This window comes from Gouania willdenowi, chromosome 6 (assembly GCF_900634775.1).
Source record: "Gouania willdenowi chromosome 6, fGouWil2.1, whole genome shotgun sequence".
NCBI classification, from domain to species: domain Eukaryota; kingdom Metazoa; phylum Chordata; class Actinopteri; order Blenniiformes; family Gobiesocidae; genus Gouania; species Gouania willdenowi.
In genome coordinates, this window is record NC_041049.1 from 65,954,054 (window position 1) to 65,979,983 (window position 25,930).

The window sequence follows — 25,930 nt, forward strand, 5'->3', positions numbered from 1 at the left end:
CTACTGGTCAGATGTTTTAGAACACCACACTTTTTCCAGTTTTTTAATGAAAATTATTCGGTTTATTGCGTCAGTGCACTCTGAAATGAAAGCCTTTAAGCAACCTTTACTCTCAATGGAGCCGTTTTGCCTCATCTCACCTGGATTAAAGTCCTTCCGGAGCCGAAAAAAAAAAAAAAACCTTCTCAATGAAGACAATAGTGTATAAATTTCTACACAGTTAAAATAATATCAAATAATTTTATGAGTTAATGGATTTGAAGGGCTACAAAAAATAACTTGAATTTGAGAACACATGATCATGTTGGTCAACACATGTTAATTGCTAATTTTTTGCAACATATCAAGCATGCATAATAAGGCGGCATGTTGGCAATTAAATACGTCTGTCCCCACACAAATACAATCTCTATTTTCTTCCAAAATAATCTTTTTGTTAGTTCAGCTATCTTACAAGGGATTTAAAAGTTAAAGTTAGCCACAGGTGTAAGGATAGTTGAAGGTCAGTAGATGTTGTAGGAGCTGAAGTAGGAAGGTGGCAGTTATTGCACAATTTGACTTATTTTTAAATTTTTAAGTTAACCAAATTGTTTTATCAATTTTATTTGACGTTAATGTCATTAATCAACACCATCTGTAAGAAATAACAATTATTTTTTAAATTTTTTTTTTTTTTTTTAAAGCTACAAAGAGCCACATGCGGCTCCAAAGCCACAGGTTGCAGAACCCTGGCATAGCACAAATAAGAAATTTGAGCTGAAAAAAAATGATGGAATCCATGAACAATAATGTTCACCAGATGCTCATGAGGGTCTAGTACCACAGTGTGTTCCAACACTGCTTTTTATGTTGTAGGTTGGAAGTAACCAAGAAAAGTTGGAACACCTGTAGGAATTATAGCACCAGCTTTCAAGGCTGATTCAACCTTCATTGCTGCAGAACAGCTTTAAATTATTAACCCACTTCATGTTCCCTGAAAAAGGCCTAGTTGTATAATTCTGAAATGTACATTATTTTTCAGTTTTGGGGTTTTTTTTTTTTTTTTTAACCTCTGGCTGTTCAATTCTTACCTTTGTACCATTTCAAGCTATTCATTGGACTTTCACAACTCGAATTGCAATAAAGAACTGGAAAAATGAGGGTGTTCTAAAACCTTTGACCGGTAGTGTATATAAAGTGATTCAGATCCTAAAAACATTTGGCTTAACATGTTAAAATACGATGTCCTCAGACACAGATGTGCTCGTAAGCACAAGCTGGACAGTTTTTAATTCTGTAAAAACATGAGCGAACGGACAAATTAAGACTTGTTTTAAACAACATTAAGGCTAAAGCACATCTCTCAGAAAGGATAATCATTAAAGTGAAAAAATAAGAATGCATACTGGGGGGAGTGGCGGCAGACTTAGTGTTCTCTTCCCCTGAGACAATCAGGTGACAGGGGGCTTAAGGACACAATAAAAGCCATCAGAAAGGTATATCACCTCTGGGGAAGACTGGCAGTTGACACTCGAAACATGAAGGGGGGATAATATTTCCCGAAAAAATTTGTCTGAATAAACGAACCCTTAAAGCTGATATCTGGAGTTTCTGAGAGAGCATCTCGATGTCCCGCCCTCAAAAGCTCCACTTCCTCCCCTGTCTCTGTCAATCTACCAGAAGCTAGCATCTACGTTGCAAAACATAACAAAGTCTAGTACAAACTACACATTTATTGTTAGAGTGCCATAACTACTCATTAAAACATGTTTATTACCTGTCCATGAGAAATGTCGCCAAATCCTGGTCCGTTGAATCCTTTTGAAAGCAGCAAGTCCCTCCCCCTTTGAAAAGCAGCTCCGAGATAAATCCTGTTGCGGTCACGAAGACGTTTATCCACAAACTTTGTACCCGGACTTTTCTTTTGTTTTTTAGTAGAAGCTTTATGTGTTGGCAATAGTGGAATGGGTAAGTGGAGTTTCGGAGCGCTCCTCCATGACACTCTGCTGCTCAGTGATACCAGTTTGCTGTTGTGACGGTGCACGCGCGTTCACTTTGATTGACAGTGTCCCGCTCCAGGAAGTTGAAGCCTATTGGCTGGGCGAAGTCGGCGCTTTCTTCTTCTTTTGGGGGTTTTATGGTAGTTGGCAAACTTTAAAAGCGCATTACCGCCACCTACTGGATATACAGTGGGGCAAAAAAGTATTTAGTCAGCCACCAATTGTGCAAGTTCTCCCACTTAAAATGATGACAGAGGTCTGTAATTTTCATCATAGGTACACTTCAACTGTCACTTCAACTGTGAGAGACAGAATGTGAAAAAAAAAATCCAGGAATTCACATTGTAGGATTTTTAAAGAATTTATTTGTAAATTATGGTGGAAAATAAGTATTTGGTCAATAACAAAAATTCAACTCAATACTTTGTAATATAACCTTTGTTGGCAATAACAGAGGTCAAACGATTACTATAGGTCTTTACCAGGTTTGCGCACACAGTAGCTGGTATTTTGGCCCATTCCTCCATGCAGATCTTCTCGAGAGCAGTGATGTTTTGGGGCTGTCGCCGAGCAACACGGACTTTCAACTCCCTCCACAGATTTTCTATGGGGTTGAGGTCTGGAGACTGGCTAGGCCACTCCAGGACTTTCAAATGCTTCTTACGGAGCCACTCCTTCGTTGCCCGGGCGGTGTGTTTGGGATCATTGTCATGCTGGAAGACCCAGCCACGTTTCATCTTCAAAGCTCTCACTGATGGAAGGAGGTTTTGGCTCAAAATCTCACGATACATGGCCCCATTTATTCTTTCCTTAACACGGATCAGTCGTCCTGTCCCCTTAGCAGAAAAACAGCCCCAAAGCATGATGTTTCCACCCCCATGCTTCACAGTAGGTATGGTGTTCTTGGGATGCAACTCAGTATTCTTCTTCCTCCAAACACGACGAGTTGAGTTTATACCAAAAAGTTCTATTTTGGTTTCATCTGACCACATGACATTCTCCCAATCCTCTGCTGTATCATCCATGTGCTCTCTGGCAAACTTCAGACGGGCCTGGACATGCACTGGCTTAAGCAGGGGGGACACGTCTGGCCCTGCAGGATTTGATTCCCTGTCGGCGTAGTGTGTTACTGATGGTAACCTTTGTTACTTTGGTCCCAGCTCTCTGCAGGTCATTCACCAGGTCCCCCCGTGTGGTTCTGGGATTTTTGCTCACCGTTCTCATGATCATTTTGACCCCACGGGATGAGATCTTGCGTGGAGCCCCAGATCGAGGGAGATTATCAGTGGTCTTGTATGTCTTCCATTTTCTTTTTTTTTTTTTTTTTTCTCTTGTCTGCACATTCTGTCGAAGGTTAACACTACAAGAAGTGCAATCTTTTAACAGCAATGCATATTTTGTTATTGCAATTAAATAAATTTATTTATTTCATTGCATAATTGTGACCATCACCAGCCCTCCCTAGGGAAGGGTAAGAAATACTTTATTAAAGGGAGGATGTAAAAAAAGAGAGGGCAGTGTTACACCAAGGTGAGGGGTTGGAGAGGGGTGGGGAAGTTAACAGGGAAGAGGAATACAAGATAGGAAATGGAATGGGTGGGGAGTAGTCGATAGATTTCAAGTGATGCGATGTGAAATTGTGGTTGTGTATATTGTGCTTATTGTTGAGTTATCAAGCCAGTTTGGTGACCAGTGTGCGGCTTAGGAATAATGGTGGTGGCTGTGAACAGAGGAAGAAGTGAGTGGAAATTCCATAAAACAGGTATTTGGGAACAACGTGTCTGTGGTTGAGCCCAGTATGAGTGTTATCCCACAGCCCAAGGCCAGTGCATCCATGACAAATGTATTTCCAAGAACCGCCACTGCAAAACCCACGAGCCGCCCCCGGGCCCCGGAAGCAGCCAGGCCAGCAGCAAGAGCGGGCAATCCGGAGGCCCCCGGCGACCACCACACGGCCAAGCAGCCCCCCGAACGCCCCCAAGATCCCAAACCGAGAGGCAACCATCGCCCCCCCCATACACACCCGAGAAAGCCCCAAGGAGCCAAGGACCCAGCGCACCACGCCACCAATCCAACCCCCAACCCCCAGACCCCCCACCCCATCCCCCCCCTTCCCCCCCACACCCCCGCGCCCAACCCCCCGAGGGGAGGGCCCAGAGAGCTCCCCGCCCGAAACCCCAGCGGAGGAGCCGAAGCCCACGCCCAGCAGACGACCAGAGCCACGCCGAACGGGCAGCCGGCGGGCACCCGCCGTATGTCTTCCATTTTCTGATAATTGCTCCCACAGTTGATTTTTTTACACCAAGCTGCTTGCCTATTGTAGATTCACTCTTCCCAGTCTGGTGCAGGTCTACAATTCTTTTCCTGGTGTCCTTCGACAGCTCTTTGGTCTTGGCCATAGTGGAGTTTGGAGTCTGACTGTTTGAGGTTGTGGACAGGTGTCTTTTATACAGATAACCAGTTCAAACAGGTGCCATTAATACAGGAAACGAGTGGAGGACAGAAGAGCTTCTTAAAGAAGAAGTTACAGGTCTGTGAGAGCCAGAGATCTTTCTTGTTTGAAGTGACCAAACACTTATTTTCCACCATAATTTACAAATAAATTCTTTAAAAATCCTACAATGTGAATTCCTGGATTTTTTTTTCACATTCTCTCTCTCACAGTTGAAGTGTACCTATGATGAAAATTACAGACCTCTGTCATCATTTCAAGTGGGAGAACTTGCACAATTGGTGGCTGACTAAATACTTTTTTGCCCCACTGTAGGTGGACCATAATTTAAGAGGACCAAAACGTGCAAAAAATAAATAATGAAATAAAGTAAATAACATATGCTATAAATAGTAGTGGCTGGGCGAAGTCGGCGCTTTCTTGCATTTGTATAGGGGTCAATGGATGAAGGAGGGACTTATATACATTAATGTATATGATTGACCACTGGTAGTAGACCATAGTAAAAAACTAGTTAGGTATTTTTTTTCGCATTTCAAAAGAATGTCACATAAACATAGATTTCTCATAAACTCCATATATCAGCTTTAAGATATACTCAAGTGCATCTTAAACATGCAGGACGGGGTGGGGGGGCTCTCCAGGAAAGTAAGGGTTGGGGGACTGACAGCAAACTTATTTGGAATCTTTTCATTTCCTTTTTATTGATAGTTAAATTAATTTCCATGTGATTTTCATTTTAACTTGTTTATTCATAAAAAAATTAAATCACATTGAGTTTGCTATATGAGACAACAACCAAATACTGTGTTCAATTAGACACTTCTGTTATTCTCATATTTCATATCAACATTTGGTACCAACGTTTTCTTCAGTGAGAAATACTTCATCTTGTTTGATCTCACGTCATGTGATGTTGCTCCAATGTCTGCCCCTGTGTGGAGTCACGTGACATGTTGAGAATAATCAGGCTCAGATCTGCAGCCTGTTGGACACCAGCAGCAGTCTGACGTCAGAATGAGTGTTGGCCACCGTGTGGCGACGCACGCCCAGAGACAGAGGGGAGGAGTCTGAGGAGCTTTGGTGCTGAGTGATGGTGATCTCTGGAGGGGAGGGGTCAGCCGGTAGCACCGATGGCTGCTGAGGACCAGTGTCTGCTCAGGGACACAGACACACACAAAATAGATCTTAGTTCCGTAAAATCACACCCACAGTCTCAGATTCCTCTGTGTGACGCTGAGCTGCTTTTTCACCAAAATGTCCCAAAACCAGGGTTGGGGTCAATTACATTTTTCAGTTACAATTATGTTTTCAATTACAATTTAAATACGATTACAGTTACAACCTTTTTTTTTTTTTCAATTACAATTAAATTGCAATTATTTTTTATCCTCAGAGTCAATTACAGTTACGTTCTCAATTACTAAAGTTCAATTACAACCAATCACAATTACTGAGCCTGAAAAGAATAACTGAATAAAAGTTATATGTTAAGGTTTCATTTATTCAGATAAGGCTTTTCAGGATTTTTTTTTTTTAAATCTCCTGACATGTTCCCTGAAAAACCTTGTCTGAACAAAGCAAAACTTAACATAATACTGTATAAAAAAAAGACAAAATAAACTTATTGGAATTATGAATAAAAGTTAACCTTCCTCTTATGTTAGCATCTCTTATGACAACGGGGCCTAAATCATCTGTAAAATACACTAAAAATAAATATCTATCATCTAATTTATTTCCTATTTGTTACCTTGTCAGTATACCCTTAGATTTCAATTTGAAAAAAAAAATGGTAAAATGTGGGAAAGCTCAATATAAAACACATTTTAATATTTGTTAACTACATATGTGTAGAACTGTACATAGAACTGTAACATAGTTCCCCAGATTTGCATTAAATTATATTTTTTTGTTAATTATTCATATCATAAAATTGATTTTTATAGAATTTTTATGGCAATTACAATTACAAAGTCAATTATATAAACTCAATTACAATTTCATTACAATTACAAGAGCAACAGATTTTTTTTAAAATTACAAATACATATATAATCACATGATTCCAATTATAATTGACCCCAACCCTGCCTGGAACTGTTTGTGTCTGACCACCAGTACAGGACCAGTGGAGACCTGTCCTCCATTGACATCATGCTGTTTGATTGTTTGTGCTGACAACATGGGGTCGTTTCTCTGCTTGTGTTCTCAGCACTGAGCTCTCATTGTTGTTTCTTAAACCTGACACACATTCTTCTTCTTCTTCTTCTGAAGGAACAAACTGAGCAGCTGGACCTGTTTCCCAACACATACTGTACTATAATGGATCATTTTGAACCGTTCTGTTCAGGAACCATTAAAACTAGAACCATTCCCACCTAAATCTAACTGTTACAACCAATCCAAGAGGTAAATCTCTTAAGAAAATATCTTCTTCATCACATGTTGAGGATAGTTTATTATTAAGTTTTGGTGAAGGCTAAGCAGGTTCAAACTGTAAAGGGGCGTGGCTATCAGGGTTGGGGTCAATTACATTTTTCAGTTACAATTACATCTTCAATTATCCATTTTCATTTACGGTGAACAGCATTTTTTCCCACTTACAATTAAAATTACAATTATTATTTTTCCCCTGAAAGTCAAATACAATTACATTCTCAATTACTAAATTTCAATTACAATTAATCACATATACTGAACCTGAAAGAAATAACCCCATAAAACGTTTTTAGTGTCTTATGATTGCCTTATCTCAGAAAAAAAATCTCAAAGATTGTTCCATTTTTTTTTGGCTTTGCCTCTGAAATTTGGGTGTTTTTCATACTTTTGTTAATTTTCATGCCTTACTTGCATTTACAGCCCAGTTTAAGTGTGCTCATCATATCTGAACTAGTTTCTAGGGTCTTATTATAGCCTTATTTCAAAAATAAAATTAAAAAAAAATTCAAAATGTCTCCATTGTTTTGACTTACATCTGAAATTTGAGTTTTTTTTTTTTTTTTTTTTTAACATTTTTGTTATATTTCATGCCTTACTGCATTTTCACTCCAGTTTAGGTGTGTTCATCATATTTGAACTAGTTTTTAGGGTCTTATGATCTCAAGGGCAGAAAAAATCCAAATTTTTCCTATTTTTATGACTTAACTCCAAAATGTGTTTTTTTTTTTTGTTTTTGTTTTTTTTATTATTAAAAACGTTTTTGTTATATTTAATGCCTGACTGCATTTTCACCCCAGTTTAGGTGTGCTCATCATATCTGTAGTTTTTAGGGTCTTATGATAGCCTTATCTCAGAAAAAAATGAATCCAAAACTGAATCTTACCTCCAAAATTTGTGGTTTGTTCGTTTGTTTTGTTTTTTTTACATTTTTATTATATTTCATGCCTTACTGGATTTTCAGCCAAATTTAAGAGTATCATCATATTTGAACTAGTTTTTAGGGTCTTTATGGCCTTATCTTGGCACTGACAGTATTTATAAAATTTCCATGACAATTACAATTACCAAGTCAATTATCATTATCTGCTGCACTGTATATATATATATATATATATATATATATATATATATATATATATATATTTATATTTATCCTATTTATCCTTTATTCTCTATCTATCCTTTATTTATCCCTCATCCTTTATATTTATCATTATTATTATTATTATTATTATTATTATTATTGTTGCTGGGTTGTTCTTTGTTTTTTTTTATTTTTTTCGTTGTTTGTTTTGTGCACCAACTACCAAGACAAATTCCTTGTACTGTCCTTAAAACTGTACATGGCCATTAAAAACATTTCTGATTCTGATTCTGATCTGAACTCAATTATGATTACAACAGCAACACATTTTTTCCAAATACAATCACAATTGTGTCATAATTGTATTTAATTATCAATTATGCAATTCCAATTATAATTGACCCCAACCCTGATGGCTATTGTTGATCTGGACTCATAGTCACACTCCCTAAGAAATTTTCTATTACCAGGAATAATATAATCGTAATATATATTTCACTAATTCACACTAATTTATCAAAACAGACCATTTTTATACACAGCTACACAGAGTCCTCGTAATCCCAATAAATCAGACACCTAAATGCTAATCAGATATACATCTATGTCACATATAAACATGAACACCAGTCATTTATGCATTATATACACTAATGACATGGTTATAATTGTGACAGTAAACAAGCCTATTGACAGACTATTTCTTCTGTACAGTATGTATGACAGTAGACACTGTGCACACTGGAGGAAGGAATCACGCAACCCCAGGATGAGTGTTTTCCATCATTAGAAGCCTGGGATAAGCTTAGGAAACACTGCAGACTAAACCACAGGGCAGCAGTGGATCAGGCCGTTCAGCAGAGTTGATCAGATTTAAAAGAGCCTCTGACCTCTAAACAAACTACCTCACTACTGAGGACACCAGGCTTTACTCAGTCACAACCACAGAAGAACAAAAAAAGGCTGACTCATCACAGTAAAAAATAAAAACACATGGTCATGAAGAGACAAAGTTAGGAGAGAATATCAGAGCTCCTCCTCCAACACTGGACCAAAAATACAGGATTAAAGCTTTAGTTTAAAGGGCCCATGTTAAGCTAAATCAACCTTTCTGAGCTTTAAACATGATAAAGTGCTATTAGGGCTTCATACATATGTCCAAAGTGTTTTATTTACTGATTCCCTCAATCGTTAGTTAGAGGGTGATTTGCTCCTTTCTTACTGCAGGTTGAGCCCAAACACCTCGCTCCAATTTGATGACGCGTTCCCACTTTGATGATGAATTTGACGCGGCACTGAGCTGGAGAAGCCCCGCCTCCAGGAAGCTCTCTGCCGTGATTGACATTCAAACAGACACGCCCACGAAGGTGACCATTTCAGCGTCCTTTACGCAGTGCTATGTATGTATTTTCTACAGTCCATGTATGTACCGGCGAAAGCCCCGCCCCCACGCTCTGTCTCGTGTTTATAAAGCAGCATGAGCTCAGCTACAGAGTGGGTGGGGGAGGGCGGGCCGTCCTCTGGCCCTACGTCACCGTGGGGGAGGAGGAAGTCAGTGTCCCGTCTACAGACACGCCCACTCATGAATATGCAGAAGTTGGCCGCAAATCAGCCCGTTTGTGTAGAGTTGCTCAGAAAGTGACCTTTCAGAGGATAAAACTCTGGAAAACAGGTGAGTTTGGGAAAATAAACCTCAAATACTATGTTTTTGGAGTTCATAGAACAAATGGAGATTTTGATCGGTACCGTCATAATGATTGTTGCACGCTTGGACTTCCAGGCGTGCACGGGTTGTTTTACTTCTCTTTTTAATCTGTATAACCCAGAAACACCGTCTATTTAATACAAGTGATTTGCACGGACACTTTTCTAACATTCATCATCGCCTTCACTAATACATAATAACTTTTGTCTTTTAAGTAAAGCTGGAACAAAGATAAAAAAAACAAAAACAAATAGAAACATCAACTTTAGCTTTACTTCACTAAATTTGGCCCTCAGAGAGTTACTGTATACATTTCAACGTTTTCTGCGCTTGTGGCACTTGCATGTGCACCACGCGATAAGCCTATGCTGTGAAAAATTCCTGGTGAAAACCCTGAGATGTTTTGCATCTACCTTTGAGATCGATCATCTTATCTTCTCATAACGAACCTCAGAAACAGGAGTGATGTTTTTAATGTTGTCCCACTGACATGTAATATACACGTGAAACTACATGTACTCCAGCAGTGAGGCCACACGGATGTGTCATCTAGATTCCAAAAGAGCTCAACAATCAAGAGGTAGGTGATTCAGGGAGGTACTCTGTATGTGTGATTGATCACAGCTGCTTTATATTTACCAGGGAACGTCTGGAACAAGGAGAGCTACTGATACCAGACTAAGGTTTATTACCCATTCATATTTATTATGTCAGAGTTTGTTTGAAAACGGTCCGAGACCTCCGTCTGCATGAGGACAAAGGGTCTGCTCATTTAAACCGCAAAAAAAGCTAAAGAGGGCTGTGTGAACGCATGAAACAGGTTAGTTTACGACAATGACTTCTAGTATTTAAACAAATTAATAGGAAATATACAATATATTGTGCCTAGTGTGATTTGTATCATTAATTCTGTAATAATTGAAAAATCTGATGCATATTAGGGTTAATATTTCATAAATAAATCATTGAGCAGTATAAGTATTACATTGGCATCACTGACATATGGTAATTAAGGACTAGTTACAAGTTGATGAATTCTCATATGAGCGTACTGACCCAACACTACGACGTTTCCTCTGGGCGTCATGTTGTGGAGATACGGAGACACGACTATTTCCAGCAGACTCTCCAACTGGCAGTACTCCAAACTGGGGCCACTGGTCTCATGAACACCCTGACAGAGTTAAAGATGCGACTCACGACATCTCGGTGTCATGAGTCGCATTTAGCATTAGGATCAGCTAGTCAAAATGAAAAAACAAGCTGTGAAAACAACAGGTGCTGCTAAATCAGAGGTACTTTACAATAACTGTGTTAAACTTTACACCGACCATGACACTGTTTGTTTTTTTATCTATCAGCAACCCATCACATGCACTTTAGATGATAGGTCTAAAGCTGAATAAAAAAACATTTCTGGTGTTTGTTTTAAAACTAGGCTTCACCTGTAGGACCAGCAGCATCTGTGTTATGGATGGAGGGATAGACGCTGCACTCCTCAGGTCTTCTTCCAGGTGAAGCTTTAACAGAACCCGGTCTCTGAAGGCCAGCAGAGCCATCTGCCTTATAGTCAGATCCTGACCCTTAAACCCACAAAGAAGAAGACGACGGACAGAAGATTTACCTCAGACTAAAGGCTAATCTGATCTCTAACCTGTTTAATCCTTTGACCCTGGGTTACACAAGAACTCCATCAACACTAGCACATCACTAGAGAAACTACAGGGTTTGATCAGAGCTGTTACATGATTAATACTTATTATTATTAAATACACTTTGGAAGCAACACACCTGAATCTACTTATGGTGTCCTCATGCAGCTGTGATGGACCAGAGTAGCATCTAAAAGATGCAGTATAGTGGTTCTCCAGGACCTCTCCTGGTCTAGATTAAAGGTCCTATATCATGCAAATCAACTTTTTCCAGCTTTTAACCTTGTTACAATGTTAATTCATTATCAAAAACACCCCCAAAGTATTATTGAGATTCCTTCCTGCATCTCTGAGAAATCCTCAATAATCCTGCTCTCTGAGCTGCTTCTCTGCCCTCTTCTGAAAAACGAGCGGTTCAAATTCTAGTGATGTCACTAGAATTATGAACCGCCCCCCTCCAGGAAGTGCCTGCTGCCGGTGCCACACCTCCATAGTGAACACTGCAGTGTAGGTATCCAGGGAGCAGACATCGTATCGCCTTTGACTCGATCTGACATTGTTTGTGACCCAATGCGACACAACGGTGAATTTGCATCTTAAAACTCCAGTGAGTGTTTGAAGCTGCTGACTGCTGCTGCTGGATGAACACACAAAGCGTGGAGACGGACTCACGCAAAAGCCGCTTAAATATCCAGGTGTTTTACTCTAATGTGCAGTTTTTTGGCTGAAAACAATAACAACAGTGTGTGGATAGCAAGAGAAAATCACTTTGGTGATCACTGATCTGCTTCAGAGCGAGTCATGCAGGAGCCTCGCAGGCAACTCAGTGTATAGACACGTCCACTCAAGAATATGCATAAGCAGGCAGCAAACAGCCCGTTGGTCAGAAAGTCACTTTTTAGAGGCTAAAACTCTGGAAAACAGGCAAGTTTGGTAAAATAAAGCTCATATACTATGTTTTTGGGGTTCTTCAAACAAATGGAGATCGGTGAAAAATGCATGATATGGGACCTTTAAAGGGTTTCGATGAATGTGTGCATTACCTGGACCGGGTGGAAGATCGCCTGCAGTGTAGGAAGAGTCTCAGTGAAGAGTTGGTTCCACACATTACTGAGGATGGTTAGTTTATCATCTGTAACAACATCATTGGATTGAAAACATGAGCAATTGTGCTGTCTTTTAAAGGGAAAATAAATATGTTCTCTCACACCGTATCTTCAGACATGTCAACCTGTGTAAGTGTTACACATATCTAGTACAGATGGTAAATAACTATGAATTATAATAAAACTTCAATTCATTTTATTGAGTCACTCACTAAAAAGATCTGAATCAGTTGAGTCATTTGCAATCCCTCCCTTAATCCGAATCCTTTGAATCCTGACTGTTTTTTATCTTGTGGACTGTTGTATTTGATTTGTGGGAAACTGGGAAATCAGTAATTTTAATACATAAAAAAAAAAAAAAATGATATTTTCTTTTCTATATGTTCTGAAGATTTTGTGTATTACACCTGACAAATACCCCAATTTACAAATAATCTGAACTAAAACGCACACAAACCTAATGAAACCACTGTGAAACCAACAAAACTAATGAAAACTAGCAAAACTGTTCAAAAAACTAATACAAACTAACTGGATTTATGAAACAAAAGGAAATAAGGACGACAACTAACCGTTCTCTTTGCTGAGAAGGATTTGTTCCAAGACTTCAGAAAGACCTCGAGTCAGCAACTGATTCTGTGATAAAAACAACAGAAAACAGACGACAGAATAATCTTCACTAATGAGTCATACTGTAAGTCCCAGCATCATTGGCCATGATCTTATGTCATTTTCTGAGGTGCTGAATTTTGGGTTTTCATCATCTGTAAGCCATAATCATCAAAATGTGAAGAAATATTTCATTCTGTGTCATAAGTCATGTATGGGTTTAACTTTATGAAATTAGTGACAAAAAATATAGAACTTTTTCATGATATTCTAATTTATTTATTTATTGTTTTAGATGTACCTGTAATATTGTGCTGCCCTTTAAACAAATACACAACATAACAACAAAAAACACCCAAAACGACAGTAAAATATACAAAAGACAAATACCTGGTTGGATTGGTCATTTTTCTAATTGCTGACGTAAATCATATTTTTTTAGATCGGGCACTGTGATAAAAGTTGCCCATCTCTGATGTACAGTATATAACACAGGGGTTTTGTTTAGTCTCGCTGATTGATCCTAAAACCGTAGAGAAAAGCCATAAAATGAGGCAGGAAATACTTTTACTTCATGTATCAGACATTTGTGAGCCCAAATATTCTTCTTCTACTTTACAGAACGTTTTAATTTTCAACAAACAAATCCAAACCATAAATATTCTACTCTGTTGTGTTCATATACATATTAATCAGACTCTGTAAAAGCCAATTCCTCATCGCAATGTTTGAAAACTGACTCATTTATTAGAAACGCCATGCACACTTCCTCATTAGCCTTCACATTAAAACCTCTGACTTGTGGTAGTGTGCTCTTATTTTGTAAATATGGCAGCTGTGAGAACACTTTACCCGTGACGTGTTGGAATGTGTGATATATGCTTTAAGGTTTGGTAATGAGAGAAACATCTGTGCCACAGGCCAAAGCTTAACAACGTCAAAGCATGTCCTAAACTACGGGCTGGGCCAGGTGGGCCTTCACCTGTGGCTCTGGAGCCACACGTGGCTTTTTGGCTTCTGTGGTAGACAACGAAACAGAATGTATTAATAGTGAGTGACTGCAGATTAGTAATGTGCTGTTTGATGAAATGAAGACATATCTATGTCTGGTTCAAAAGGAGAATAAAAAAATGAATTAATAAGTCAAATTACCTGGAAATACTCAGTGATGAAAGAGCCCATCTCGGTTTTAAGGAGCCACCTGTAAAGATAAGAAGGTCACCACCATCAGTTATATATTTCATTATTTAATCCCATAAAGAACCACTGCAACTAAGCTGGTAAGAAAATAAAATCAATTCAGTGATGTATCGTGATATTTCATTGATCCAAAAAATGTCCAAATACATTTTTTAATGATGATTTTTTTAATGGAAAAATAATTTTAGCTTGGAAGTTGATTATACTTTATTTCCATAAACATAATGGACACTTTTATAGCTAAAAATACCACCTGTTTTTGATATTTCTATTTGAATTACAGTTAGTTACCATTTACTTGTTCTCGCAAGTTTAAAAAAAAAATCAAATAATTTGTATTTCAAAGCATTTTGTACTTGTAAAGGTCAGAAGTAGAATCACAGCACTCACGACCAAATCTGCCAAGGTGCCAGAGCTTAAAGAATATTTGTGTGTTACCCTGATGAAGGTACTTGTAAAGGTGAAATTTGTAAATATTGATATCGCTATATTTTGCAATAAACATAATATTGTTTAGTAACAGGATGTATCGTATCATGACAGGCAAATCGTGAATTGTATTGCCCATTAAAGCTACCCTTTACCATTACATTACATACCACCTGGTTCCTCTTTATTTGCCCATTTTTTGGGCCACTCTTGACTGTTTTTGGCCCATTTTAGTCACTTTTCACTCTTTTCTTGCCATGTTTTTGCCACTTTTGGACCATTTTTGGCCATCACCTGTTACCATGTCGGCCTCCACTCGCTCATCAAAAAAAAACAAAAAAAAAAAACGTAGCGGACCGGAACGGCCCACTTTGGGTCGGCCCTTGTTTAATAGCGAACACTAACTTCAACATGTTGATATCTAATGTTCCATAATGATTATAAAGTTTTGTATTTGTACACTATACTTAAATGCACTTGCAACGCTCTTCTTTGTCAGTCTTTGAATTTTCAGCGATGACATTAAAATAAAATCACCTGATGCTCTCGTTCAGCGTGTGCAGCTCGTTATTCTGCAGAGCTTGACCTTGGAAGACCTTGATGACGGCCGACTGAACTCTGAGAAAGTCAGAAAAACACGTTACATGGAATCAACAATTAGATGTAAAATATACACAATGCACACAATTATTTAAAGGGCAACTGCTGCTGCAGCCCTCTGTCCAATTTTTGTGTGGCCTTTAAAAGTCACATAAAATGACAACAAAAATACACAAAAATTGAAGAAAACATCACAAAATACAAGGAAAAATTGTGAAAGACGCATTTATAACATGAGAAGAACACAAAAAATGACAAGAGTATTCTAAAAACATAATACATAATGACAATATAAAAACAGAAAATGGAAGACAAACACACTAAACTATACACCACAGATTCCAAAAACACATGACAACAAAGGCTGGGCCGACATCATATTAAATCCAATGGTTTAAGAATGGAATGTCACTCAAGTTCGTATGCCTGTTAACTTAAAGCTGCAGTATGTAGAATCATGAGACTTGTAGAGAAACCACCAGGCTTTCCCCCTTTCCTCCCTATCGTCCCTTACCTGTATCCTCGTGAACGCGTTCAACTGTGGAGCCCTTTGCAACTTTTTTTCTCAACAGAGACTAGTGACAAATGTAGGAACTTTATCTTGTGATATTGAAGAGTATAGGATTTTTTACCAAATTAGGCCAAAAAAAAAACGTGCATACTGCAACTTTAAGGCAGCTTCAAGGCAAGCGAACAAAAACAGTGGTCAATGGTCATTATAGCAGAGCTATTATACTCTCACCTATGCGTTTTGGGAGAATTTCATATTTTTACAGTTTTTTGACGAGATAAACAGAGAGACGTGTCAAATCGTATTCTCTCTGTTGACCCCATGTTCAACCAATCAGAACACTGGAACCAAATTTGTTTCGCAGTTTAGCCTCCGATCAGAGGTGGTACTGAGACGTTAATAGATAGGGAAGCTAAAAACAAGCAGCATTAGCAATAGCAGTTGAAGAATCGAAAAGATACGATTTTTCAAAATAAAAGAAGAACTTTTACCAAATTTCGTGATATCTGCTAAGAATAACAATTAACTATGGCTCACACAAATGTTTATCTATACATCTGACCTGTTCCAAATGGAGCTGTTGGAGAATCATGAGACTTGTAGAGAAACCACTAGGCTTCCCCCTTTCCTCCCTATCGTCTCTCACCAGTATCTTTGTGAACGCGTTCAACTGTGGAGCTCTTTGCGACTTTTTTTCTCAACAGAGACTAGTGACAAATGTAGAGACTTTATCTTGTGTAATTGGAGAGTATACAGTAGGATTTTTGACCAAATAAGCCAAAAAAAATACATACTGCAGCTTTAACGCAAAAAAGTGAAAAGTAATTAAGCTTTAATGCAGCTTTAAGGCAGGTGAGCAAAAACTTTGGTCAATATAGCAGAGCTACTATACCCTCACCTACTCACCTATGCTTTTTGGGAGAATTTCATATTTCTACTCAGTAAAACAGTTTTTTGACGAGCTAAACAGAAAGACGTGTCAAATCTGGTGCAAAATAACTTGCTCTGAAATCTTGCATATCATCCAAAACACCTGTATTAGTGTTGAAAAATAACAACAACATGAAAATACACGATATTCTCCTAAAAATAATCGATAAAACGGAATTTAAACGACATATTATTAGCCCTACATTCAGCATGTAGTTAAAGGTGAATCATTTGGATGAAGTTAAAGACGTCTGTTCTAACGGGAAGAATTTAATAGTTGAATGGTTTCAATAAATCAAACAAGAGCAGAACAATTAGGGCTCTGAGGAGATGCTGAAGGAGTAAAGGAGCATTTACTGGGAGAATTACTTGCCATATTTAACCCATCACTGTTACGTCAGAATGTTTAAAATACCACTTAATTATGATTTAGCTCTTAGCATCGGTTTGTGTTGCTTGGCGTAATCTTTTCCAGCCCAATGCGTCAGTCCAGATGAGTCATGTCTTGTTTTTTTTTCCATCTTAGCGTTTCCCTTGATTCTTTTCATGAAAACCACATTTGCTCAGACTCAGACGCACTTGGCTCTTTATTTTTTGATTATTTTTAAATGGACTACAGCAGTTAAAACATCTCAAGCAGCTGGTCTGTTTAGACATATCTGCCTCAGAAAGTTTCACTGGCAGGAAACGTAAACTCCAGAGGCCCGTGCTAAAGTGCGCTTGTTAAAAAAAGAAGAAGAAGAAGACGAAGAAGTCTTTTTCTCTCTCTGAATCTGTTGTGTGTGGAGAGGATGTGACCCTGCTGCCTTCTCTACTTCCCACTAAACATCCGCTGAGTGCAGGAAACAGGTTGAAGACTCAGAGATATTCAGACACTCTGTATGGCGTTATATTTGTGTCACAACTTCTACCCGTATCCTCTCTCTTGACCCCATGTTCAACCAATCAGAACACTGGAACCAAAGTTGTTTCGCAGTTTAGCCTCCGATCAGAGGTGGCAGCGAGACGTTGATGGATAGGGAAGCTAAAAACAAGCAGCAGTAGCAGATGAAGTATCTAAAGCATACGATTTTTCAAAATAAAAGACGACGTAGGAAAAAATGTACTTTTACCAAATTTCGTGATTATCTGCAAAGAATAATAATTAACTATGGCTCATACATCTGACCTGTTCCAAATGGAGCTGTTGGAGATGTGTTGACCTGATAAACTGGCATGGAACCGTGCGACATCAGATAGAACTGGAGAACTCATAAAACGAGGCCTCGGACGCCGAAACGATCCCATCATGCACCCTGGCAGCTGTAGAGAAAAGAGCAGAGTGTGCAAAAATAAAAGGTCCACATGATCCATTTTCCATCGTCACATAATATTCTAACATGATATACTAACATATACAACAGCTGCATAAATAATGTGCTCTAATGGGATATTTGGGTATAAATTGTACATTTGGTCATTTAACTTTGACAGGAACAGATCTATTTCTTATTCGTCTTGATCTGTATAATGGGACAAAATGTGACATTTTGTTTACCTTTTTTTTTTTTTTTTACTAAATTTGTAATTGCTAGAAATGAGAAAGTCTAAACATTAAACAAAGTATCAAGTAGAGGTGGGAGAAATAACCAATGCATCGTCATCCAGACATAGAAATAAGTTAGTGAGAAATGCTGTGAAAATATGTTTGTTTTTTCTTTATAATGGATGATTTGTCTCATTTGTTGTGTAGAAATGTTTTGTAGAAACACTTCTTACTTTTTCTTTTAAAAAAACAAAAATGTGTGCTTCCCTGATGTGTGTATAAGACAAGCGAGGAGGTGACAGGTTTCACTTCCTGTTCATAACTGCTGCAGTGGAGCACATTTCAGAGCTGATTCATTGACACACACACACACAGGCTCTATTTTAACCTCTACTTCCTGTGGCTCTGAGCATCTGATCGGCCTCTGTCTGTAACACCAGGAGTAACAGATACACTTTTTATTAAGGCTGCCACTCTGCCTTTTCTGGATCTTCACCCTTCGTGTGTTCGGATCAGTTAGAATATAGAGTAGGGCTGAACGATATGGACGAAAATTCATCTCTCATGAGGCAGTGGTGTGGTTTAGGGCGGGATATCCGGGTGTGACAAAGGCAGAAGCGTCGAAGCAAAACTGGTGCAAGCGCAGTTGTGGGGAGAGGAACTAGCTGTGCTACCGCTATTAGAATAACTCCAAATCAAAACAGAAAGATGTCGATGCAGGAAAATCCGTGTATCATTCGTTCATTCGTTCTTCATTATGTAACAAAAACATGAAAAATGAAAAAAAAAAAAAAAAAAACTCATTATTTGATAATTGTTTCCAAAACCAAATAAAAAAACGGAAAACGCCTTGTTTTTCAAATTCAAGATCTTTTGCTTCGGTACAGAAAACGGAAAACTAACATCTTTATTCGTTTTCTCCATTACTGATTGGCCAAAGTACGTGACCCGGAAGTGTACTCTCATCCGACGCTAACGGCTATGCTAACGGCAGTTCGGCATGACAAGATCGCTGTTTCAAACTGTGCATCCGAAACGTGTCCTTTCCGCTTTAGCTGGTGTTGGACACAGAACCTCCTCACGGACATTTCAGAGGATTTAGAGACTCCTAAGTGTTGCAGAGCTAAAGATATCTCGGAATGTGTAACGCTTCACTTCCGGGTCACGTACTTTGGTAAATCGGTCATGGAGAAAACGAATAAAGGTGTTCGTTTTCCGTACCGAAGCAAAAGAGCTTGAATTTGAAAAACAAGGCGTTTTCCGTTTTTTTCATTTTGGTTTTGGAAACAAATATCAAATAATGAGTGTTTCTTTTCATTTTTCATGTTTTTGTTACATAATGAAAAACGAATGAACGAATGAAACACGGATTCGGATGCCCTACATTCTGTCCTCCATGCACAGAGGGGGTAGAGTGTCCTCAGCTGGTTTTAGTGATAGCAGAATCAATGACATGATAAGAAGAGGAAAACTATGAACTGTAATGCAGACAGTGTAGATATGTTTGTCAAACACACTTAAATATTTAGGAATAAAGCTCCTTTGGTAATGCTATTGGCACAAACGTTAATCATAAATATCAGTACATTTACACAGATTTCAGAGGTGAAAGTAATGGTTTACAAGTACTCACGTTACTGTAATTTAGTGGCTTTTATGGGTACTATTTGACTTCAGTATGTTTTAAAAGAAGTGAAGTAATTAATTACATTTCTACGCCCAACCGTTACTGAGTAAATGATTTTTTTTATTTTAAAAGGATCAACGGACATTGTGAAACTACAAAAGATAAAATGAGAAAACAGCCATCAAATGCATCACATCATAGTCCACCAATCAGATTAGACGTAAAACATTTGTTTTAGAGTTCATAAATGTAGCTATACTTAGTCTGAGAATTTGTTTTTATTTTTAAATAAAATGTATTGGCGTTATTTAAAAAAAGAAACAAAAAAAAAAAAAAGAATTGTACATTTTGGCAAACCCTTTATTTTTTACCGATACATAAATTAAGTTCAAAATGTGTAAGATTTAATCTCTTCCTTTTCAAATTTATACATGAGTTGTTTACTGTATGTAAGGGAACCGTGGCAAGATTTATTACCAACAATAAACGTTGTGGATGAAAGTAACTAATAACTTTTACTTTGAGTACTATATAATTGAGCATTTTTTTTTTTACTTGTACTTGAGTATTTTAAGTATGACTTACTTGTACTTGAGTAGGATTTATCAAGTTGTGCGTGGGGGTGTCAGAGCCCAGTGGAACACTGCTAACCACATGGGGTGTTGAAGGGATTTAAGAGTATTACCACATACACTCATAAACACCAAGAAGAATTTAAAGCTGTTCAGTACATCATTGTGTTCAAGCCTATTAGAGCGATCAAAGACATTTATGAATATTGGAAAGGTTCAGTAACTTTTGCCAAGTGTGAAAATTAGTAAAATTTTAGACATAGGCTACTGAGACAGAGTAAATGCGTCCCCATACTGCTGCACATGCTGTAATATCACAAAGTGTATCATTGTACCATCATCACCATCATTGTATCATTGTTTTCCAGAGTTTAATAGGGCTTTATTTACCGGCGATTAGTTCCTACTGCATATTTTATCATTATTATTTTATTATTGTGCGTAGTTCCTGTTTTGGACATATATATATATAGCCTACATCTGAATGAGGTAACCTTTTAAATAATAATAAGCTAAAAAATAAATAAATAATAAAAAATATAACTGGTTTCCATGTGTAGGAGCAGTAGGAACTAATCGCCGGTAAATAAAGCTCAATAAAACAATAACCAGGAATACATTTTAGCTGCCTGGTAAAGATAGTAGCTCTAATAACTTGTACAATGATAAACTTGGTGATATTACAGCCTGTACATGCAGTATGGGGCAGAATTTACTGTCTCCGGTTTGTTTCCGAAATGTTTTCAGGTTTCAGTATCACCCAGGTTTGTGCGCTAATATTCCCTCTGACAATTTATCAGCAATTAATGGCAAGTTTTGACTTTTTTTCCAATTGGTCTGTTAAGCAAATATGAATTAGTTGACCAGATACAAAGGCAAGACCCTTAACCTTAAAGGTGCAGTCCGTAACTCTTATAAAAGTGACTTTTTGTCACATTTGCTAAAGCTGTGTAAGGACAGCTTTACATGAAACTAGTAGTTTGTGAGAAAAAAACAGGCTCATTGAGCCCCGCCCCCTGCTGCTCCTGCAGCCTTTGGCAGATTGCCGGAATGCACCGCGACCGAGCAAAAAGAACCAATCAGAGCCAGGATTGTGTTTGATGGACTGTCTGACAGCTGTCGCTCACAGTCCCCGCCCCTTTCCCGGGCTGGAGCGCCGTCTTTTTTACAGTGTATGTTCTGGAGGAGTAGAAGATGGAATTGGTGACTTTTCTGCTTGAAAGGCAATTACTGCTGCTTGATTTACGTTACGTTTGATTTGTAATTGTGACACTAGAACTCTGTGGTGCATGTGTTGTTCATGTGCGTGCAGCTGCCTCCGTGTGGGCTGCTGTAAGTGACACTGTGTTGTTGCTGCTACTGCTGACAGATTGGTGTGTGCACATTGAGAAAGAGAAGCTCTGCAGTAATATGCTTTTAACAGAGCATGTTATATTACTGTGATGTTGGTGTTGGACTAACGTCAGCTTGTTAGCTCCTCTGAGGGAGGGACTTTGGAAAGTTTGGAGGCAGGGCAAGAGAGCAGCAGGGAGGGAGGGGGAGAGAGGGGTCTGAGAGTTGCGGACTGCACCTTTAAAGGGCCCATGTTAAGCTAAATTTCCTTTTCTGTGCTTTAAACATGATAAAGTGCTATTAGGGCTTCAAACACATGCCCAAAGTGTTTTTTTCATTGATTCGCTCAATCGTTAGTTAGAGGGTGATTTGCTCCTTTCTTACTACAGGGTGAGCCCAAACACCTCGCTTCAATTTGATGACGCATTCCCACTTTGATGACAAGTTTGACGCAGCACTGAGCTGGAGAAGCCGCGCCTCTAGGAAGCTCTCTGCCGTGATTGACATGTAAACAGACACGCCCACAAAGGTGACCATGTCAGCGTCCAGGGCAAATCAGCCTGTTTGTAGAGTTGCTCAGAAAGTGACTTTTCAGAGGCTAAAACTCTGGAAAACAGGCGAGTTTGGGAAAATAAACCTCAAATACTATGTTTTGAGGTTCTTAGAACAAATGGAGATGGGTGAAAATTAGCATGACATGTGACCTTTAATCCGGCATAGCCAGCAGCGCTACATGCTAAGCTAACCACAGCACGTGGGATTGGTATGAATGAAATTCCCTCATATCCTCAGAGGAAGAGACGTCACATTTACCATCTGCGATACATGCAACGTAAAGATTGCCTAAACGGGCAAAACACCTTTAACGTTCTCTTATCCATTGCCTGAAAAGACGCCATAAAAATGTCAGTGTTTGGAAGAAAATATGAAACAGCTGCTGTACAGACAAACATGAAAAGATTTAGAGACATTTTTCAAGTTTCATACACGTTTCATTGCAGTTCTCGTCTTCACTTTAATGTGCCTTAAATTAATGAATTGGTTCTAGTTTGTACATGTTTCATGTTTCATGATTCTTGATTTATTTTTTTATATTTCATGTTTTATGCCTTTTAATTTGTTTTGTATTTAAAATATAGGTTTTTTTTTAATCTCATGTGAGCTACTGTATATTTTATTTTTGTCTGTAAAGCACTTTAGTCAGCTGTGGTTGTTTTAAAGTTGGATTGGATTTAGTTATTCTCCATTCACAGGACCATATCTATAATTTAACTCTGTTAACAAAGGGCAGGATAAACAGTGTTTTACAGGACAGTAGTAGTAGCACATTTCAATTGGAAGCTCTATTAAATTATCATGTATGATATTAAAGTCATTTATAAAGGCTTTTCATAAATTTGGTTGTTTTTATTTTTTATGTAAAGATTCACCTCGCTTTTTTTTTTTTTTTGGCAAAAGTTTAGATTTAAATGAAAAAGGACGACACAAAATACAATAAATGAAGTGTAAACTGCATTTTGTTTGTTCATAGATTAGAACGTTTTCCCTTTTTCATTTCTTATGTTAAGAAGGTTTCATAAAAACATTGAGGATTTATTTTAAAAGTCAATTTTTTAAATCTATTCCATTATGGATTTTACTTTTGCATTTCATAATATGACTTCTTCTTCTTAAATCAGATGATAAAGAGTTTTTCTGACTTATAATATTCAGAGGTGAAAATTACAAGTACTTAACTGTAACTGAGTTGCTTTTATGGGTACTTGTATTTTTTGAGTATAGTACTTTTAAAAGAAGTAATAAGCTACATTTCTACACCCACTCATTAGAGCACATTATTATTTTTGGTTTTAAAATGACCAAAACAAACAAAAAAACTAAAAAAAACAAACATAAATGCATCACATCATAGCTGACCAATCAGGTTAAACGTAATGTGTGGCATCAAAACAGCATTAAATGGAGGTTATTTTCTCAGTTTTAGAGTTTATAAATTTAGCTAAACTTAGAGCCTGAGAGTTTTTATTTTTTATTTTTAATTTTGAAGTAAATGAATTGCTGTTATTTTTATTTATTTATGTTTAAATTGTACATTTTGATAAACCTTTTATTTTATACAGATGTTTTTGTGAAAAATAAATTAATTTCCAGTTGTGCAAGATTAAATCTCTTCCTTTTTAAGTTTAAACATGAGATGTTTACTGTATGCAAGGTAACCATGGCAGGATTTATTACCAAAAATAACCATAGAAGTACCAAGTAACAGTATCTCTACACTTCTGAGGATTCATTTTAAAAGTCAATATTTTTAAATTATTTCATTATGTATTTAACTTTTGTATATCATAATATACAGTATGATTTATTCTTCCTATAAAAAATAAAAATCATTATATTCCAATGAACCAGAGTCACTTTGTTTGACTGGTTCATCATCACAGTATGGTTACATTGTTTAATTCTTTATAATCTCTATTAGCTACAGCATTAAACAACAGAACACACACACAGACAGACGGAGAGTGCAGTGAGTATATATATATATATATATATATATATATATAATCAATAAAAGTGTGTGAACTCCTTCACACGTGAGTGAAACCTACAGGTTAATAAACAGGAGGAGGTGAAACGTGTAAAAGGAAGTTACAAACTCACCTCTACAGGTTCCTCATTAACCAGCAGCTCAAACAGCGGCTCACAGACACCATAACATGTTTAAAGATACTACAACATCCTGAGAAGACAGCTTAGTGTTTGTCTTTAGTGATAACAGCGGAGTGTGTGTGTGTGTGTGTGTGTGTGAGTGTGTGTGACCGCCATAAAGATCAGCCTCACACGTTCCCGATGCTGCACTGACACCAGTGACCGCAGGGGGCGCTGTTTCACTATGTCTATGTGTAGATAGATAGATAGATATGAATATACTAGATAGATAGATAGATAGATAGATAGATAGATAGATAGATAGATAGATAGATAGATAGATAGAAATATAATAGATAGATAGATAGATAGATAGATAGATAGATAGATATGAATATACTAGATAGATAGATAGATAGATAGATAGATAGATAGATAGATAGATATAAATATAATAGATAGATAGATAGATAGATAGATAGATAGATAGATAGATATGAATATACTAGATAGATAGATAGATAGATAGATAGATAGATAGATAGATAGATAGAACATATAGATAGATAGATAGATAGATAGATAGATATAGATAGAATATGATAGACTAGATAGATAGATAGATATAGATAGATAGATAGATAGATAGATATAAATATAATAGATAGATATATAGATAGATGATAGATAGATAGATATGAATATACTAGATTAGATAGATAGATAGATAGATAGATATAGATAGATAGATAGATAGAATATAATAAATAGATTGATAGATAGATGATAGATAGATAGATAGATATAAATATAATAGATAGATAGATAGATAGATAGATAGATAGATAGATAGATAGATAGATAGATATGAATATACTAGATAGATAGAGAGATAGATAGATAGATAGATAATAGATAGATAGATAGATATAAAATATAATAGATAGATTGATTGATAGAAGATAGAGATAGATAGATAGATATAAATATAATGATAGATTGATAGATAGATAGATAGATAGATAGATAGATAGATAGATAGATATGAATATACTAGATAGATAGATAGATAGATAGATAGATAGATAGATAGATAGATAGATAGATAGATAGATAGATAGATAGATAGATATAAATATAATAGATAGATAGATAGATAGATAGATAGATAGATAGATAGATAGATAGATAGATAGATAGATATAAATATAATAGATAGATAGATAGATAGATAGATAGATAGATAGATAGATAGATAGATAGATAGATAGATATAAATATAATAGATAGATAGATAGAAGTCTACCTGGCACCCCAACCTTCATGACAAATGGTTTGAAAATTAATATAAAAATCTTATAAAGCAGTTAAGAAACCAAACCAACCAAAAACACAGGGGTCCAGACAACCAGAACACGTCTGCACATAAAACAGTATAAAAACACATTAAGACCAAAGAGAGACCAACATGTTAGAGACCAGCTACACACACTACTCCATAAAAATAATACATTCTGGGACAACTG

General features: G+C 37.1%; 1 protein-coding gene across 2 annotated transcripts; it reads right to left on the bottom strand.

The window, feature by feature from the left end:
* Positions 1 to 5,316: 5,316 nt before the first annotated feature.
* Positions 5,317 to 24,601, bottom strand: prr5l (proline rich 5 like). 2 transcript variants are annotated; one of them, XM_028450778.1, is made up of 9 exons: positions 24,417 to 24,601; positions 17,861 to 18,001; positions 15,196 to 15,276; positions 14,182 to 14,230; positions 12,993 to 13,056; positions 12,358 to 12,446; positions 11,108 to 11,245; positions 10,719 to 10,836; positions 5,317 to 5,585 (listed from the first exon to the last, which is right to left on the bottom strand). In XM_028450778.1, the coding sequence occupies exons 2-9, from the start codon at positions 17,929 to 17,931 to the stop codon at positions 5,404 to 5,406; spliced, it is 792 nt and encodes a 263-aa protein (XP_028306579.1). In that variant the 5' UTR covers positions 17,932 to 18,001; positions 24,417 to 24,601; the 3' UTR covers positions 5,317 to 5,403. The 2 variants fall into 2 exon arrangements, with proteins under 2 accessions (XP_028306579.1, XP_028306578.1); XM_028450777.1 differs by having other exon boundaries at positions 5,321 to 5,585; positions 17,868 to 18,001.
* Positions 24,602 to 25,930: the final 1,329 nt, after the last annotated feature.